The sequence below is a fragment of the Apodemus sylvaticus genome, chromosome 12 (genome assembly GCF_947179515.1).
Source record: "Apodemus sylvaticus chromosome 12, mApoSyl1.1, whole genome shotgun sequence".
In the NCBI taxonomy this organism is placed as follows: Eukaryota; Metazoa; Chordata; class Mammalia; order Rodentia; family Muridae; genus Apodemus; species Apodemus sylvaticus.
In genome coordinates this window covers 61,093,695-61,113,435 of record NC_067483.1, presented here as the reverse complement: position 1 = coordinate 61,113,435, position 19,741 = coordinate 61,093,695, and the positions used below count along the sequence as shown (strand labels likewise).

Below are 19,741 nucleotides of genomic sequence, written 5' to 3'. Positions count from 1 at the left end.
TTGGTCACATCAAGATCCCAGGGCCCCAGAGGCAGCTTGACTCCCAGGAGCTGGGTCACACAGGATTCCAGAATCACCAGGTTGCAGAGACAGCTTGACTCTGAGGGTTCTGACACAACCAGGATCACAGGAAGGACAGGCTCCAGTCAGATACAGTGAGGGCAGGTAGCACCAGAGATAACCAGATGGCAGGAGGCAAGGGCAAGAACACAAGCCGCAGAAACCAGGGTCACTTGGCATCATCAGAACCCAATTCTCCCACCATAGCAAGTCCTGTATATATCATCACACTGGAAAAGCAAGATTTGGATCTAAAATCACTTCCCATGATGATAGAGGACTTTAAGAAGGACATAAATAACTCCCTTAAAGAAATACAGGAAAACATAGGTAAACAGGCAGAAGCCCTTAAAGAGGAAACACAAAAATCCCTTAAAGAATTCCAGGGAAACACAACCAAACAGGTGAAGGAAATGAACAAAACCATCCAAGATTTAAAAATGGAAATTGAAACGATAAAGTAATCACAAAGTGAGACAACCCTGGAGCTAGAAAACCTAGGGAAAAGATCAGGAATCAAACATGCAAGCATCAGCAACAGAAGACAAGAGATAGAAGAATCTCAGGTGCAGAAGATACCATAGAAAACATTGACTCTACAGTCAAGAAAATGCAAAAGCAAAAAGCTCCTGACTCAAAACATCCAGGAGATCCAGGACACAATGTGAAGACCAAACCTAAGGATTATAGGTATAGAAGAGAGTGAAGATTTCCAACTTAAAGGGCCAGTAAATATCTTCAACAAAATTATAGAAGAAAACTTCCCTAACCTAAAGAAAGAGATGCCCACAAGAAGCCTACAGAAATAGACTGGACCACAAAAGAAATTCCTCCTGTCACATAATAATTAAAACACCAAATGCCCTAAACAAAGGATTTTAAAAGCAGTAAGGGGAAAAGGTCAAATAACATATAAAGGCAGGCCTATCAGAATTGCACCAGACTTCTTTCCAGAGACTATAAACACCAGAAGATCCTGGGCAGATGTCATACAGACCCTAAGAGAACATAAATGCCAGCCCAGGCTATTACACCCAGCAAAACTCTCAATTACCATAAACAGAGAAAACAAGATATTCCATGACAAAACTAAATTTACACAATATCTTTCCACAAATCCAGCCCTACAAATAGATGGAAAATGCCAGCACAAGGAGGAAAAAGCAAGAAAGTAATCTTACAACAAACCCACACAAACATAATTCCACCTCTAACAACAAAAATAATAGGAAGTAACAATCACTTTTCCTTAATATCTCTTAATATGAAAATTAATATTAGCAACATATCCTAATCAATTGAAATTCAAAAATATGAGGAATTATAAATTTGTTGGCTGTCACCCAGTGGTCTCTCTAATTTGGTAATTGGAGAAAGAGGTCCATTATTGTACAATTATATACACTTTCTGCTTGTTTGTATGTGACAGTGTCTTGCTGTGTACTACATGATGGTCTTGAAATCATGTTTCTCCTATGTCAGCCTCTCTATTAGTAGGATTGTTTATTTGATGTTTTTGCATTGTACTATGGCTTTCAGAACAGCTTACATATTTCAAAATTATTTATACAGCCAAAATAAACGTAGACAATTAATTTGGGAGGTAGCTTGTAAGAAAACAACAATGAGTGAGACATGAGACTGAATGTTTTGCTTGATATTTGTAATTATTGAATCAATTTTAAAGAAGAGGACCTTATAAATTACTCTTTTTCTGAGATGAATGCTTTTCAAAATCATCACAGCCAATGAACCAGAATCTTACCCTCACCTAATGTCTATTCCACCCTCCAAGCAGAACCATTATTCATTGAAACAGTTGATGAATGACTTCATGGTTGGATCATCTTAATACACAAACTGTTTCTTAAATGAATGTAACCTGTTCCCTGTGGGCTTAGAATGATGACAATCACTCAAATCAAATAGCTTTGACCATAGCAGGAAATCTGTATCCAAATAATTGTGCCTACAATTCATTCCTTGGCGCAGCAGAACTGCGCTTAACTTAGCTACTATGGAGGTGAAATCCTTTGGTGATGTGAGGGACATTGAAGTGCAACCTTATTACAATGAACGAACTCCAATGTCTAAAAATTGTTCTTATTTTGGGTTTTTTCACAGTAAGAGCCAAGGTTTTTATGGTCTACTAAAAATAAAACAAACAAAAAGACTAACTATTTATGTTCATTTAATAGCATGTCCATCATTGTTATGATTGGTATAAAAATATATATTGTGTTGAGCATAATAAAAATTTTTAGCCAATTTACCATGCCTGTTGGTAGTGACCTATATTAATTTTAGTAGTTGCATGGAAGTCTATTATGTGGAAACATAATAATTTATTATTGGTGAGCTATTAACAAGTTTTTGCTGTCATAAAAGTAATATGACTATTATATGTGTACACCTTTTGTGTATTTGATGAATTTATAACATATGTGTGGTCAAAGGGAAAATATAATTATAATAGATATATGTTAGTTATAAGACTGAAAAAAGATATGTTCTTATGTATAATAGATGTACACATATATTACTGAACAAATTGAATGATGTCAAATATATCTAATGATATTGATCTTTTAAATCAAGGAAAACTTAATTTGTGGGCCTCAAATCATAGAATTCATTTCCTGAATTTGGTTTTGGCATATCAGTTGATAACATTGACTTGAAACTTACTGTAATGTGTCTTGTATCTAACTGGGTATAGAAATTTGTGTATACTGCCCATGCCTAACATATTTAATACTTACATTTGTCCATCTTTCAACTCATATTATTTGGATGAATATCATTATGCTTGCTTATTTTGAGGAATTATTAAAACTATGGACTCTCCATTTGAAAAAAATAAAAAATAAAAGCAAAATTAGGAAAAAAATCTTAAAATTTAGACTTCAAAAGACATTATCAATAGAGAAAAAATGGAACAAAATAGACCAGAAGAAAATATTCCAAAGCTGTATTGTTTGATAGAGGACCAGTGATCCATAATATACAATAGATATGCTACCACATATGGAAGAGACCAGGCTATGTGAAATAAGTAATTAGAAAAGAAAAAAACACTAGATGCTCCATTTATATGAAGTGTTAAGAGTCAAAAACCACAAAAACAGAATTGCATTAGTAACTGGCAGGCGCTGGAGGAAGTGAGAAATGAGGAGTTACTATTTAATGGTTATAGTTTTGATTTTTACAAGAAGAAAAACATTTAAGATGAGAGGTGGTTTTAGTTGCACATTACAAATGTATTTAATGTGATGGAATGTACTCTCAAATAGTTCAAATAGTCATTCTCATTACATGTATTTTAATACAATAAAGATGGGGAAATGTAGTTCAGAACAGCACACATCTGCTTAATGCCTGTCTCTCCCCCAGCCCCTTCCTACACACAATATCTCACCCCACACACCAGTAGTTCCTGTCTCTGTGCAAACCCAGTATCCCTGTGCCCTTAGGGGCTTACAGACCAGTCTCCCTGTTCATCTTGAACGTCATCTCTTCTTCCAGTCTGGTCACTCCATTCCAGCCTCACTGACTGCCAGTAGCTCCTCAAGCTGGTTACCTTCCCACTGCACTGTGCTGCATTAGCTGTTCCTTAGCCTGGAGTGCTCACCCCAAGATAGACACAGGTCTCTCCCCCCCACCTTCTCAAAAGCTCATGAAAATCATCTCCAAAGAAGGCTATTCTAATGGTCCCCTGGAATCCTGTCCATCCCACTCACCTACGATCCCCAGCATGCTTTGCTTTGCTCTACCATATTTTAGCAGTTCTTACTACCTTTGGTCTTACTAAATAATGTACTCATCATATATTTATGGTACATCTCTTTCATGGGAATATAAACTCCTCCAGGGCAGGGACTTTTGTTTGATATCCCAAGCATCTGGAATAGGGCCTGGCATTTAGTAGCCATGTAATCAGTATTTGTTGAATGAAAGAATAAAAATTGTATTTATTTAAATTGGAAACTTTTGACTCACTAGCAAAGAAAGCTACATTCAGAGGCATCTGTGGAACCAAATACTGTACCAAGCACCCTGCTATACTCAGATACCACTTCAATTACATTTTATATACACACACACACACACACACACACACACACACACCAAAAGGGGGGATGAGTGAGGCTAGAAATAGGAAAGAGATTCAAATGGATATTAAGGACAATGTCATTGTCAGGTGGGGACTATAGTAGGGGTAAGGGTGTTTTTGAGCTGTGAATTATATGCATACATGTAGCCCCTGCATATGCCCCTGACATGTGTTACCAGATGGTCCAGTGACTAGTGTGGACATCATGGTCAGGACCTCCATTTATCTGACTCACCTTGAATGAATGGGGCTCTGGTTGTGTGCAAGGCTAAGAGAAGGGCAAGAAGAGGTACTTACTCTCCCTCTCTTATGCATTTTTCCTGGCAGCCAAGATGATGAGATGGAAAATGGCAGACCAGTGGCTTCTGGGAAAATGTATCGCTGGGGTCAGAGGGATGTGGCGGTTCTGCTCCTACCTCAAGGGCAGTGCAGGTGGGTTTCTGAAATTGTTCCCGAAATCAGAAAGCTCTCAATATTTTAAGGGTGTATGAATCCCAGGTAGCAGATATGTGTGTCTATGGAAAATCTAGGCTATATTTAGTGGTGCAGTTTGGGTGAAAGCCTTGGGAAACTAGGATCCATGAGATCAGTTACAGTGAAAGCAACCCAAGTCCGGTTCATTCATTTATGTGACAGCATTTGCAAAGTGGCTCTATGTGTCAGCCACTGTGTTAGTCAGATGGAATGCAAAGATGTTCCATCATCAGTTCCTTGTTCTTAAGGCTTCCTCTGTGGTAGGAGGCAGACATAGAACCTATGATGAGAGTGGGAAGCACTACTTCCTTTTGTATTGGGTCAGGTAGTGCCAGGGTGCTTGGAGGCTAGCAGCTGGCCCAGGATGACACTCCAGTCCAGCACATTAGGTTTCATCCAGGGACAGGTCCTAGTTTTAAGGATGAAGCCCAGGGCCTCTTGTGGAGCAGTAAAGGAGATCTAGACAGACTACATCTTCCAGTTTACTATTTGGGTTGGCAGAGTTATTAAATAGTGAACATGGTCTTTGGCACCTTTGGGCTGTAGCCTATCTGCAGGCTGGTCAGAACTCATGATCTAGGAATTATTCTTTTCCCCAAGGTCTTTCTTCCCCTCCTCTTCTCTTTTTGACAACACACAATATCCCATGATTTGTACTGTCATAATTTTTCCTAAAGCGACTTTGTTTTTTCTTTAAAAGCAAAAGCAGAGAAAGATATAAAGGATCCTTTCCCATTAAGTCCCCACTCCCTGTGCTTCCTGTCCTCACACACTAGGGACTTTCTGGAGTCTTAACTGGAAGTTGGCGAGCGGTGATACAGTAGAACACTGCCTTGGGAAGAGCAGCTGCACCAAGATGTCATCCACCAAAGGGGCGAGATGAGGTGCAGCTCTCTGTCTCTCCTGTCTGACCTGTAGGCGAAGAGTTGCTGGATTTCTGGATCCTCGCTGAGAAGATTCTGAGCATAGACGAGACAGACGAGTATTTGAAAGACTACTACCTCTCCCTCCTACTGGTGCTCAAGGCCACCCACCTGCAGGAAGGCTCCAGAGTGGTGACTCTCTGCAACATGGACATCAGTAAGAACTGCAGAGCATGTGCGAAATGGAATTCTTGTGGGCTGTAACCAACAAGTCCATCCGGTAGCTGGTAACGCCCATCTTTCGCTTCCATGCCGTACCTTCTCCATCAACATGCTGTCAGGGATGCGAGTGGAACTCATAACCTATAAAACACAGAAAGGCTAAAGGGCACCAGCCATGTTTAGGATGGTGCTTATGTTTTCCCGAGATGCCGTTGGCCAGTACAGGTTGGCTGGAAGGAAAGAATAAGAAATGGGACAAGATAGCTGGGGAATGACTGTATCTTCTGAGTCTGCATAGCTTTGTTATGTTTTTAGGTAAATAAGATTCTCTAGAGCAAACAGCCGATGGGCCCAAGGCTGAACTTGTGACCTTTGCAGGCAAAGAATGTCTTTAATTTTGAAAGAATTCAACAGCAATTATTTGTGGTTCCACAGAGTTTAAATAGTTACTGTTTGGTCTGCTATCTGAGACAGTGTCTAAATTCTTTCTCTACACTATCTGGTTCATTCTTGTTAGTGTGATTGAAAAGTGAAGAAGCACTTTGAACCCAACACCACTCTATTCCAGGAGATTCGCTGTTTGAACTATACTGCTCATTCCTAACAATAATTAGGAATTGATGGCATTATCTGGGTGTGGGTACATGTGCCTGTAATCTTAGCACTTGGGAGGTAGAGCCACAAGGTTCAGAAATTTAAGGGCATCTTGGCTTCATAGTAAGAATAGCTCAGGTTATATGAGACCCTTTAAAAAAATGATGAGATTAAATCCAGGGCCAGCAATGGTTGGCTATTATTTGAAGGATTTCACTCCTTGGAATTATCCATTACAAATCCTTCGGTTATTGTTTAGAATCATGAGTCCACTCACTTGTGTACAATCTCATTTTTATCACATTTGCTTATATCTTTTGCTTTTGTTTACAATACATTCTAAAATGTGTTCAAGAAATCCCACAAAATGTCTTGACTCTTTGGGGAAGAAAACAGTAATGAGAAAAAAGCAGCCACTGTGTACTAAGTAGACATCAAAGACCTACCACTGTATTCTACCTCCTCCTATTCCCCAGGATTTCACCCACAAGTAGCAATGTGCTTTACACAAAGACGACCTCCCAATTCCCTCTTGCCATCATGGCCTTCACTCTTATGTCACTACTATCTTCTTACTCTTTCTCTCTTTCTATTCTTTCAGAGTCCCTCCTGAACCTCTCCATCTGGCATCCCAACCAGTCTACTACCAGAAGGGAGATCCTAAGCCACATGCAGAAAGTGGCTCTGTTCAAAATCCAGAGCTACTGGCTCCCCAACTTTTACACCCATGCCAAGATGGCAATGGCCAATGAGGAGGCATGCCATGGTCTGATGCAGGAGTATGAGACTCGCCTGTACAGTGTTTGCTATGCGCATACAGGAGGGCTCCCTCTAAATATGAGCATCAAGAAATCTCACCGCTCCCCAAAAAAATACTCAAGCAAGAAGGCTAAGAAAAAGTTGTGGCATTTGAATGATCCTATTATATGGCCTCTGGAAATAGACCCTAAACCAGAAGTTCCCCCTAAGGCCCAAGAAGAAATAAGTCTTGCAGAAAGGGTAGTTTTACAAAAACCTTCCCCGGAAGAAGATTCTTCAAAGGAGACAATAATCCATTTCCTGTGCAAGGACTTGCAGAATGCCAAGAAACCCATTGCGAAGAAGAAATCCAAAATCCAACTCCACATGGAGGGCTTCCTTGAGACAACGTTCTCTAACCACCTGAGAGCTTCCACTCCCATTATTAACCATGCCACCCCACTAGTAGTCAAGAAGTCTCTCAAGCGAAGCCTCCCCTTTGGGTACACTCACTGGGCCCTATGTGCTGATGCCTGTGCAGGGAGTCCCTTCCGGTACTACCTGAAGAAGATGAATTTGATGGTGGAGGTCCAACTCCTGGACCTCTGGCAGGACCTGCAGCATTTCATCAGTGTTCTGATGAGTAATAGACAGAATGGGAATGCACTCTTTCGTCACGTGCTTGGTAATAGGATATGTGAGCTCTACCTGGATGAGCAGATCGGGCCGCCCTTACCACTCAAACCGCAGACCCTTCAGGGCCTGAAGAAGCTTCTGCCATCTGGAGATGTGAACCCCTGGATCCCCAAAGCCCAGAGGGAGATCTGCAAGGTAGGCTGTGTCTCAAAGACATGAGTTACCATCTGGCAGATTAGGTCAAGACCAATCAAAAATGGCGTCTTATCAGCTGTACCCACTTTGTTGAAGGTAGAATTATCCACACAAATCTTCATACACTGAGGACCTGGTTAGTTTTCTCAGGTAAAATCCTTTGTGATTTCTTAAAACAATCAAAAGCCAAGGTAGAATGAGTAGATGTGTGGTCAATATCCACCTCCATTTTCTATCGCTCTTTCCTCATGCACATCCTGCCCAAACCACAAAACTCAGGGTATCTTTTTTTTTTTTTAAACTTTTTTTTTAAGATTTATTTATTTATTATAGGTAAGTATACTGTAGCTGTCTTCAGACACCAGAAGAGGGTGTCAGATCTCTTTACAGATGGTTGTGAGCCACCATGTGGGTGCTGGGATTTGAACTCATGACCTCCGGAAGAGCAGTCGGTGCTCTTACCCACTGAGCCATCTCTCCAGCCCCAAACTCAGGGTATCTTATTGAAGAAAGTCTTAAGAATTCTGCACTAGACATTGGGAGGCAGAGTCCTCTTATTCTAAGTTCATTTCTTGTCTTAGTTAGGGTTTTGCTGCTGTGAACAGATATGGTATACCTATCTGTTCACAGCAGCAGGTATAGGTATGGTACACCTATACCTATGGTATGTGAACAGATACCATAACCAAGGCAACATTATAAGGACAATATTTAATTGTGGCTGGTTTACAAGTTCAGAGGTTCAGTCCATTATCATCAAGGCGGAAACATGGCAGCATCCAGGCAGGCATGGTGCAGGCGGAGCTGATAGTTCTACATCTTCATCTGTAGGTTGCTAGTGGAAGATTGGCTTCCAGGCAGCTAGAATGAGGGTGTTAAGGCCTACATCCACAGTGACATACCTATTCCAACAAGGCCACATCTCCAAATGGTGCAATTCCCTGGGCCAAGTGTATCAAACCATGACATTTCTGTTGCTGTAATAAAATAGAGAGAAGGCAGCATAGGAGGGCAATGTTTATTTGGCTTACAGTTTTAGGTTGCAGTTCATTATTTCAGGAAAGTCAAAGCAGGGCCTTAAAGCCTCACATTCACCGTCAAGAGCTAGAGAGAACAAATGTACCATGATGCCTGCTTGCTTTCGGGGGTTCTATTCACTCACAGTTAGCCCAGAGGATTCTACTCCCAGAACTTATTCTTTGACCAGACCCAGAACTCATAGACAGACTACTCTTGATAGCCAGCTGCTTCACTGTGTCCTGTCTCCATATTCCAAGGCCAAAATTACAGGTTACCTGCCACATGTTCCTGGCATTTCTGTGGGCCTTTGAGATCCAGACATTGGTCTTCTTGATTGCAGCAGCAAGTTCTGTAACCACTGAACCATTTCCCTATCCTCCTTGCTTAGTTAGGGTTTCAATTGCTCTGAAGAGACACCATGACCAAGGCAACTTTTATAAAGGACAACATTTAATCGGGGCCGGCTTACAGAGGTTCAGTCCATTATCATCATGACAGGAAGCATGGCAGCATCCAGGCAGGCATGGTGCCGGAGAAGCTGAGAGTTCTACATCTTGATCTGACTGTATATCTGACTGACAGCCAGGAGAAAATGAGCTCTCAGGCAGCTAGGAAAAAGGACTTTCAGTGCCCACCCTTTCAGTGACACACTTCCTCCAACAAGGCCACGCTCCTAATAGTGCCACTTCCTGGGGCCAAGGGTATTCAAACCATCACACTCCTTTACAGAATTCATCAGACCTTTTTTTTTTTTTTTCCAAAAACACCATTGGCACCATATAGTAAAATAATGCCTACATCACTGAACCAGTCATTGAACCCCCTCATAGAGAGTGCTAACCATCTCTTGCCATGCCCCACAACTGCCTGGGTCTTCTTTAAAAGAGAAATATTTCAGGGATTACTGATCATTCTCCAATAACCCCTTTCTCCCCTCCACGCCTTTGCCTAAGTACCTCCTACTGCCTGGAATTCCTTCTTGGCTTTCCTCTGGCAAACTCCTACTTATCCTGGAAGGTACAAACTTGGCTCTACATTTTCTTTTTCTTTTTCCTTTTTTTTCTTTTTTTTTTTTAAGTATAAAATAGAGTTTATTCAGGGCATGGGTAGGGGAGTTGAGAGGGTAGTAAAGACAGAGAAAGGCAGAGAGACGGGGAGGGGAGAGGAAAGGAAAGGAGAGGGGAGAGGGGGAGGGGAGAGGAAAGGAAAGAGGGGAGAGGGGGAGGGGAGAGGAAAGGAAAGGAGAGGAGAGAGGGGAGAGGGGAGAGGAGAGGGGAGGGGAGGCGGGAGGGGAGGGGAGGGGAAAGGGGAGAGGAAAGAGGAGAGGAGAAGAGAGGAGAGGAGAGGAGAGGAGAGGAGAGGAGAGGAGAGGAGAGGAGAGGAGAGGAGAGGAGAGGAGAGGAGAGGAGAGAGGGAGGAGAGGGAGGAGAGGGAGGAGAGGAGAGTAGTAGAGGCTGGCCATGAGCACATGAAGAGAGAGGGGTAGGAGAATGGGGAGAGAGGGGAAAGGGATGAGAGGACAAAGCAAGGGCAAGAAAACAAGAGAGCTACATCTTCTTGTCTTCAGAAATTCCTCTTGGGTTTACAACAGTAACTGCTGGGGATACAACAGTTTCCTTCTCTGTCTTTCTGGTTTCCCTCTCTTCTGTCTTCATGTCTACTGCACATATACCACATGTAGCAACTGCTGCTCACCCTACTGGAAGCTGAGCTCCTTGGAACAAGTCAGGGCCAGCAATTTATACAATGCCTGGCACAGGGAAGGCAAATAGAAAATATTTGTCAAGTAAAGAAAGAATGTGAATAAATGAAATCAGCTTGGGTTTGGCTTGCCCTAATGTGGGAAGCATCAGGAAAGCCCTCCAATGTGAAGTGTGAGAACAGAGTTGCTTGGATTTTAAAGCCATTTTGAGAATCAAAGACACAGCTTTGGGAAGACACAGGCGCTCTCAGTTACTTTGCCCTTTCAAGGCACACATATTACCATTTTCTGATTCTTACAGAGAGACTATGAAAGCTGTTATATTTTACAAAAATGAAGGACTGCCTACTGGATGTTGGGGTTGATGTTTGCCACCTCACTAGATCCCCCACTGTGAGAAGCCTCTGCAGTCTGCCCTACTGTGTGGGGTGGCCACAGGCTGAACGGAAGCCAGCAACTGTGAGCCCCATCCCATAATACTCCCTCTCTGCTTGCATTTCAGGTGCTCAGCCCCTGGTATGATGAATTCCTGACAGAAGAGGATTACTGGTTTCTCGTTTTCACAGTAGGAGGGACTTTGGGTTATGGAGGATTTGGGAGGGAAGGGGAAATACTTCTGCTTTAGAGGCTTAGAGTAAATGAAATTAAGACTTCTTCCTGGAGACAACTGGCGCTGGACATGATCCCTGGTGCTCTCAAAAATATAAACCTGAAGGGTTGGAGGATTGGCTCAGATGTTTAGAGTGCTTACTGTGCTTCCAGAGGGCTCAAGTTCCCCACCCCCCCCCCGCCCCAATTTGGATGGCCCATAACTGCACAATTCCAGCTTCGAAGTTTCCAATGCCACCTTCTAGTCCCTGCACCCACACATGCACACACACACACACATATATATATATATATATATATATATATATATATATATATATATATATACACAGAGGTGGGAGGGAAAGAAATACATTATCTTTTAAAAAATACATAAAGCTCTCAAAGAAAAAGACTCAATACATATCTAACTCTAAGGAAGTTATATTCATGTAGAATTCTGAGAGAAAATGAGTTGGATTGCAGGGGGAGGGGGGAGGGGTATGGCATATAAAGGAGAGATAGCTCTAAAGACTATCAGGCAAGGTCTATGTGACCAGGTAAAAGACTGAATTGCCACAAATCTCTTGAATCCATCTGATTCCTGCAACTGTTAATTGTCTCTCCTTCTACTCCCAACTCCTCCCAGACCCAAACACGGTTCGTCAAATCCCGGTGGCATAAAAAAGAGGCCATAAGCAAAGAAGAGCACATCCTTCTTTATAAAAGGCTTCAGGAATCTCTGGTGCTAAGCCAGGCCTTGGCTAACATGCAAGAAATAGATTCTCTGCAGTGGCAAAAAGTGGCTACGGAGAACCTGCGGCAGGGCGGGTCTCTCCAGGTAGAACTGACCACTCCAGTGTTCCTACAAGGTAAGGGCAGTCACTTATTTTTCTTTAAATGGTGACATTTAGGGAACTAGAAAAATATAAAACTTAGTTTATCAGCAATTATTTCATTTGAATCAGTACTGTACACTGAAAAGATGACCCCACTTGTTCTTCAAAATAACACATCAAAAAAGCTCCAAATAACTGGTAACCAAGGCTCAGATGACCCTCCAAGGTCACGCTTGAGGACCCCTCCCCAGTGGGTCCACATCTGCGACCACTGGGCATGGCCTCTTGGGGAGGGGAACTCGGGGAGTTTGACTACACTTACCCCTAGCTGCTGCCGGCAGGGGTGCTGGGCTATAGGGGAGCATATAAGGGGTGGGAAAGTGCAGTTTGAGATGTGGGACCACCAGAGCTGGTTTAGGGGTCCAGGCCAGCAATGAGCCAGGGTCGTGGGGTTCTCTGACTCTTGGACATCAAGGCACCGATGGGAGTTGCAGAAGAGCAGAGAACAGAGTCCAGGTCGCACAGGCTGGGGACAGCATCTAACCTGGGGCGGGGGTGGGGGTGGGCAGGTGGTGAGATGGAGGAGGAGAGCTTCTGCTTATCCTATCAGTGGCAGAGGTAGGCTGGGAGCTCAGAGAGGCCTTCTAAGGAGATTTAGCTGCAGCTCTGTAAGCGAATGCCTTCTTCACGATCCCCATGGCGGTGGTAGGTGAACGAGACAGTCCATGCTTCTAAACTGTTTATTGACCTTTCATGGTGGAAAATGGATGCATACCTAACTGTACCCACTTCTTAGGGTGGACCCGAGATTAAATACCTTTTGCAGGGAGGGATGTCTGGGAAGGGAAACTTATTGGCTAAGCCCTCAGGGCTTCTAGATACCTCATTAGCATGGAGAACTCTGTTCTGCACCTACAAGACCACAGGTCACGTTTCCTTAGGTGAAGGATGTGGCACGTGTTCCAGGCCAGGAATCTGGCAGGGAACAGGGAGTTACCTAAGTCTCAGGTGTGTGTCCACCAAGTCTCCGGGCCGTAACCTGCTCTACCTTACCAAGCTTCCTGGTATGGTTTTACCGTCCGACACTCCACCACGCTTAAGGACCCTCTCTCACTCTTAGAAGTTTCACTCACTCTTTTTCAGTGCTTTATTTTCTTTATTTCCTTAATAATGCCTTATTCTAGACAGGTGGTAGTGATGCACACCTTCAATCCAAGCACTCAGGAGGCAGAACAAGCACATCTCTGTGAGTTTGAGGCCAACCTGGTCTATGGAGCAAATTCCAGAACAGCCAGGGATACACAGAGAAACCCTGTCTCAAAAAAAAAAATCTTACTTTGCTTTTCTCCTCCTCCTCCCCTTCTTCCTCCTTCTCCTTCTTCTCAGAGTCTGTGTCTTTCGTGTTCATTGGCATGAAACAATAAGCCATTAAATCAGGTTGATCTTGGATGTCTGTCCAGTACCAAGAATCTTTGGTACTTGGATCATACAAAACCAGACCATTTCCTGTCATCCAACATCACCCTGATCTACGAGCTGCTAGTTCTGAAACTAATTCACAAAATGTCAAAGCCCAAAACAAAGAAGATCTTAATATTATTTGCCTCGTATGTAAAAAGAATTAAAGCACTAGGAGAATATTTTATATTCACTTGCGTCTTCTGCTTTCAAGAGATGATTATTTCAAAGGGATCAAAAACCATTAGGATGTTAAGTTATTTCTTATATTGAATTAACAATAGTTCCTTCAGCACTATATCTCTGTACTAGCAGAGAAGGGGAAACCTTTCCCAGTCTAAAGTGGAAGAGAGTCTATGTTTCCTTGGTTCTCATTTAACTTAGAAAATGTGTGTTCTTTAAACACTTTTGTCTGGTTCAAATAATATTTCAAAGGCAATGTCATCAAAGAAAGCCCTGGGTATTTGACCTTAGTACGGACAGCCCAACTCTGTCTTTGTTTTTCCTTCCCAGATTTAAGTAAAATGTCCTTTAAGGATCTCGCCTTTAAGAATCCAAAGTTGGCCATAGAAAAAATGAGTGAAGACTACAAAATATATTGTGAAAAGGTACCTCCAACAGGCAAGTATTTAAAGTTAGAGGTAAAGCAAGTGTGTTTTCTAAATCTAAGAATTCCCAGACTCCAAAGGCCTAAGCCAAAAGAGGAACCCTATCTTGTTTGCAAGGAGACAATATTAATACAAATAAAAGGCAATTCTAAATCATTGAAGATGAAAATTAAGATAAATCATTTCTTCTTTATTATCAAATAGACATTTTAAACAATGTGACTTCATCTTCTACCACGTTTCCTGGAGTCAAAGATTTTTGTTGTTGTTTCCTTTGGGAGTCAGGGATTTGTGGAAAATTGTTAGGATGGTTTCTCTGTATAGCCCTGGCTGTCACTCTGTAGACCAGGCTGGCCTCGAACTCAGAAATCCGCCTGCCTCTGCCTCCCAAATTCTGGGATTAAAGACCTGCACCACCACCACCTGGCTGTTAGGATGGATTCCTGGAATGAGGAAAGCATTCTGGCTTTCTCAGAAGAACTCTTCAGACACCATGGGAAACTCATAAATTACAATGGCCTTTTAGAGTTCCTCTAAAGGGAAGGTACCTGGGCTTTTGTATTGTCATCTTGACCCAGATGAAATGTGTTTGCCTCTGGGGCAGGGGGTGCAGATACAACTTTCTGTTGGATCATTCAGTTTCCCTTGGATCAGGTACCAGGGGGAGCAGTGAGCTATCAGTAGTCTATACTGCTGAGACAATAGTGCTTTGGTGTTCAAGGAAAGATGCAAGCAGCCCCCACCATGCCCACTTGCAACATAGTATCTTGCAACAGCATCTCCAGAGAACGGGTTGGCATCTTGGAGAACTTATTCTAGGAAGGAAATTGCATCACTGCAATGTTTATGGAGAAGACTTCTTTCTTCCCTCTGCTCCTCATGCTGGGATCCCCTCCCACTCAGCTGGCACCTCTGCTGGTCTTGGGGAGTCTACCAGACAGGGGAGGATGACCTCGACTCTCGTCCCTGGTGTATGTGAGATCCACATTGTCATGAGGTCTCTGGTTATTGCTGCTTCCTTCGCTTGACAACGTATCCTAACATTGGGCCGAGGAGTACCAAAGAGCGGCAAGAACACTGTTCCTTTACCCTAATATCCTGAGTCTTGGGCAAGTTCTAGTTTTCTTTTTCAAATTTATTCTTCCCTTCTCTGATAATGAAAAACCTCATTCCTATTGTCTTAAATTCATTCTTTTAATAACCCTGTCACGAGAGTAATCTGTGTTCACCACCATTCCGTTGTCTCACCCCTGCCTTTCCTCCCTCTCCTGGTCTTCAGCACTTGGCACCAGTACCTCCATGCATGAGCAGATCCTTACTTTTGCGAGAACTCTAGGGCCACACTCAGGCTCACTCTTTAACAGTCTTCATCCTGCTCTCTTAAACTGACCCGAATCAGCAGGAATAAGGGATATGAACTACGAGGTATCGAGTGGGAGGACAGGGATGAGAAATTTAAAAAAGATGAGAAATAAAGACAAAAACTATAGCTGGGACCTTGAGGCCTTGCATAAGCTGATGACTTATGCCAATCAAATTTGTTTGCAGAGGTAAAAAAAACACTGACAATATTGGCAAAAAGAACACCAGATACCTCATAGGAAACTGCCTGAGGACTGAAAATCACAGTCCCCAGAAATCACAGCCTTGGTTCCCATAAGGCACTGCCTCCAACCTAGGACCCGTCGTTGTCTTTCCTGAGGGCCTCTGAGAAAAGTCTGAGGTCTGTCTGCCGCTCCACATCTAATCATTTCATTAGGCTATCACTACATGTAGTCACTCTTCCGGCCATCGAGGCACTGGCAACCACCCTCAACCAGGCTATTACTTCATGGAGATGTGTTCCTCATCCTTGTTAGGGGCCTTGTCTGTTCCTTGCATGAGGTCTCACCTCATCTTGCTTGATCTTTCTTATACCACATGTGATGACTCCTTAACATGGATGTGATGGCTTGTATATGCTTGACCCAAGGAGTGGCACTATTTGGAGGTGTAGCCTTGTTGTAGTAGCTGTGTCACCATCAGTGTAGGCTTTAAGACCCTGTTCCTAGCTACCTGGAAGCTAGTCTTCTTCTAGCAGTCTTCAGATGGAGATTAGAATTCTTAGCTCCTCCTGCACCATGCCTGCCTGGATGCTGCCATGTTCCCACCTTGATGATAAAAGAATGAACCTCTGACCCTGTAAGCCAGCCTTTGTAATGTTGTCCGTATAAGAGCTGCTTTGGTCATGGTGTCTGTTCACAGCAGTAAAACCCTAAGACAATGGATATCCTCAGTTTCCTGAGATTCTCACATCCCATGCAGGCCCACATCTAGGGGGATCATCACCTCCATTCTACCTACACTTCTTGGTTTAAGTAGATTGTTGGTCCATGTCAGCTTGCTTTCCTCCCTTTAATACGGGTATTCCTTCTCAGCCCACTTGAACTCCTTTAACACTGGGCCAGCCTTTTATGATGTCGTTCTCTTTCTGCTTCGGTTCTGAATTCTCCAGCTAAGTGGCCCTTCTCCCTATGGATCCTCTGTTCACCACATTTGGGCTTCTGAGCTCAGTACAAGGAAGCCTCTGATAGGGAAATTATTCTTAACTCTGCCCAGGATCTAGTACTCTGGATCACTGTGGCTCATTCCTCCTTTTGGTACTAGCATTTATCCACCTTGTTCTTCATTTTACTCCCAATGATTTTTATAATTTAACTGTTAAGAATATGAAGCCAGGGCTGGAGAGATGGCTGAGGGGTTAAGAGCACTTGCTGCTCTTGCAGAGGAGCTAGATTCCATTCCCAGCACCCATAAGGCCTCTCACAACTGTAACTCTAGTTCTAGTGGATCTGCACCCTCTTCTGGCTCCCATGGGTACTGCACACACCTGGTGCACGTACGTCCATTCAGGCAAAACATCCATATGCATAAATAAAAATCAATAAATCATTTTTAGAAATGATACAAAGCCATAACTTAATATTTTAGAGTTTCTTTAAGGGTTTCACTGGCATCTGTGATCATTTTGGAATATAGCATTTGTTCTGATTTTATCTATGTAATTCCAACTCTTGTTCACACTCTCACAGCACTCCATAGACCAAAGAAGCAATAGGGTTAGCATGCTGATTTCCAAACAATCCCATTACAAGTAAACATTTTAGGGGCTGGAGAAATGACTCTTGTATAGATCTGTGTGTCCAGTAGACCCACTCACTGAACAGGACCTCATCCAGGACTCCATCAAAATCCTACTCCTAGTAAGCACACTCTTTAATGAGAATCTGTGATGACATTCTGAGTATCCAGGCAACAGTGCTGACGGGATATCACCTTTCTACACGTGGAAAGTCTCCTTTCCAGCTGTCATGATTAAATGCCTGACAGAAGCCACTCATAAGGGAAAAGGATTTATTTGGCTTTTAGTCCAGGCAGAACCAAAGTAGGAAATTGAGGAGCGAGTCAGATCCACAGCCAAGGTAAAGAATCTTCCTCTTTGTTTTACTTATTGAAGGAATGTCCAGTTTCTTGAGCTTCTCTCATTTACAAAATTGTCAGTTATCTTAAGCAAAATATAGTGTGGGGATTTTTTTTTCTATTTTTCAAGTCCCAAACTTTTCTTTATGCTCACTGTGGCTTAAATGCTGAAAATTATTGTTTCAACATGCATTTCCCACGTTTAACATCTTTTTCTTATCTCCTGTTTTAACTGAATTCTTATAGGTTTATTTGTGACTTTGAAACGTGTTTTGTTTTAATCCAACATTGTTTAGCCTTAGAAAACATTGTTGCTTATACTGCTTGTTGGTTTTTCTTTCTCTTTTATATCAAGTCTTCTACAGTTTGAATCTCACTTTTCAATCAATTCAGTTGCATTCATTTAGAATCAATGTATATATCTATGTTTTTGGTAATTTTTGTATGCCGCCTATCACAGAAATATTTTCAAATCACACAAAAAATACCCTGCATGGGCACATCCTATTCACTATGCATTTTAAGCCACTGACTGTATAACTAGGTCATGTTTTGTTTTTGAACAGTGAGATGACTCTATGTCTGCCCTTGATGATCTTATAGTCAGTGGTTTTCTCCTATAAAATTAGAGAGTAATTGAGTAGCCAAGGTTAGCCTCAAACCCACTTTATAACCAACAATGATATTGAACTTCAGATCTCCTGCTTCCACTTTGGAAATGCTAGAATTATAGGCGAGGACATCATACTGTACAAGGGATTGAACCCAGGGTTTCATGAATGTTCAGTAAGCACTCTGTCAACTAAACAAGATCCCAAAGTTTTGGAATCTATTATTTTTCAAAAACATTTAAGTACATTTCTTTGAATAATTGGTCTAAAGTACATCACAGAGCAAGGCACCTGTTCTGGGTTTGTGTATGGATAGCCAGTATACCATTGCAATGGAAACCACATACTTAGAAAATGGTTTTAATTAAAGCAAGAAGTCAAGTGGAGCCACTTTAAGATGAGGTCATTAGTCTTAAGTTCAGTGACTACAAAGTAAAACCTTCAAGTGGCAAGTAGAAGTTCTTCCAAAGAAACAAGCAAAGTGTCAGCTAAGACAGGATGCCAGATGCACTGTGGCTGGATGAAATAATTAGATGGGGAAAGGTAGGTAGCATCTCATCTTCAGTAAGGTACAGTGATTGTGCCTTACTGTACCTTACTGTACTTCAGTAAAAAGTACAGTTGACTTGGTCTTAGCAGTCTCTCAGGAAGATGGGCTCTGGGAATAATGGCCAGCATCTTCAAGGAAGGTAGCCTCTGGCCTGATGGCCAGTGTCTCTAAGGAAGATGAGCTCTAGGCTTGATGGCCAGTGTGCATAGTTAATACACCTTGACCTGATGTCAGTGTCCAGGTATCCAGTGGCCTGACACAGTAGTTGTGAGTGATGCCTAATAAATGTTCCTTCTCATTATCTCTTTATAAAATATTGTTACCTAACCTTGTGGTCTTTCTCAGCTTTTACAGTGGAAATTATCAAGGAACCAAAATACTCATACTCACAAAGGAAAATATCCTTTGTTAAAAAATCTGTCATAAGGAAGCCTTCCATGAGACCAAGGTAAGATGGCAGATCTGGCTACAGCAGTGTCTCTAATCATAGACTTCATTTCTGTGTGGAAGTTCCCAGATCTTTTTCTATAGATCATATATGCATATGAACAAGACACTCTACAAGTTAAGTTGTTTATTTTATAAAGTACTGTATAACATTTATTACAAAATAACTTCTTCAAACTTAAACTTCAAACAGACAACTTTTGTTTGTATGTGTTTCTACACACACACACACACACATACATACGTGATAGCATATTGATGGGCCAGTCTTTTGTACGTCTTCTGTGTGGGTCTCTACTGATGTCATGGGTGCTCACGTGCAACAGCCACACTGTCCTCATTAGGGTTTCACTGCTGTGAACAGACACCATGACCAATGCAAGTCTTAGAAATGACATTTAATTCGGGCTGGCTTTCAGGTTCAGACGTTCAGTCCATTGTCATCAAGGCAGAAGCATAGCAACATGGAGACGGGCATGGTGCAGTTCTACATCTTCATCTGAAGGAAGCCAGGAACAACAGACTGAGCATCCTCAGGCAGCTAGGAGGAAGACCTCCAAGCC

The 19,741-nt window shown here is 42.3% G+C and overlaps 1 protein-coding gene across 2 annotated transcripts in view; it reads left to right on the top strand.

Moving 5' to 3' along the window:
- The window catches only part of Rgsl1 (regulator of G protein signaling like 1), a 62,760-nt gene that overhangs the window by 12,299 nt on the left and 30,720 nt on the right, over positions 1–19,741 (top strand). The window contains exons 5-11 of one of the 2 annotated variants that reach the window (XM_052200538.1): positions 4,502–4,606; positions 5,567–5,728; positions 6,929–7,896; positions 11,121–11,183; positions 11,856–12,078; positions 14,017–14,124; positions 19,077–19,179. In XM_052200538.1, coding sequence (XP_052056498.1) covers positions 4,502–4,606; positions 5,567–5,728; positions 6,929–7,896; positions 11,121–11,183; positions 11,856–12,078; positions 14,017–14,124; positions 19,077–19,179 — 1,732 coding nt within the window. The remainder of the gene's footprint in view (positions 1–4,501; positions 4,607–5,566; positions 5,729–6,928; positions 7,897–11,120; positions 11,184–11,855; positions 12,079–14,016; positions 14,125–19,076; positions 19,180–19,741) is intronic. The other variant, XM_052200539.1, reaches the window with a different exon arrangement.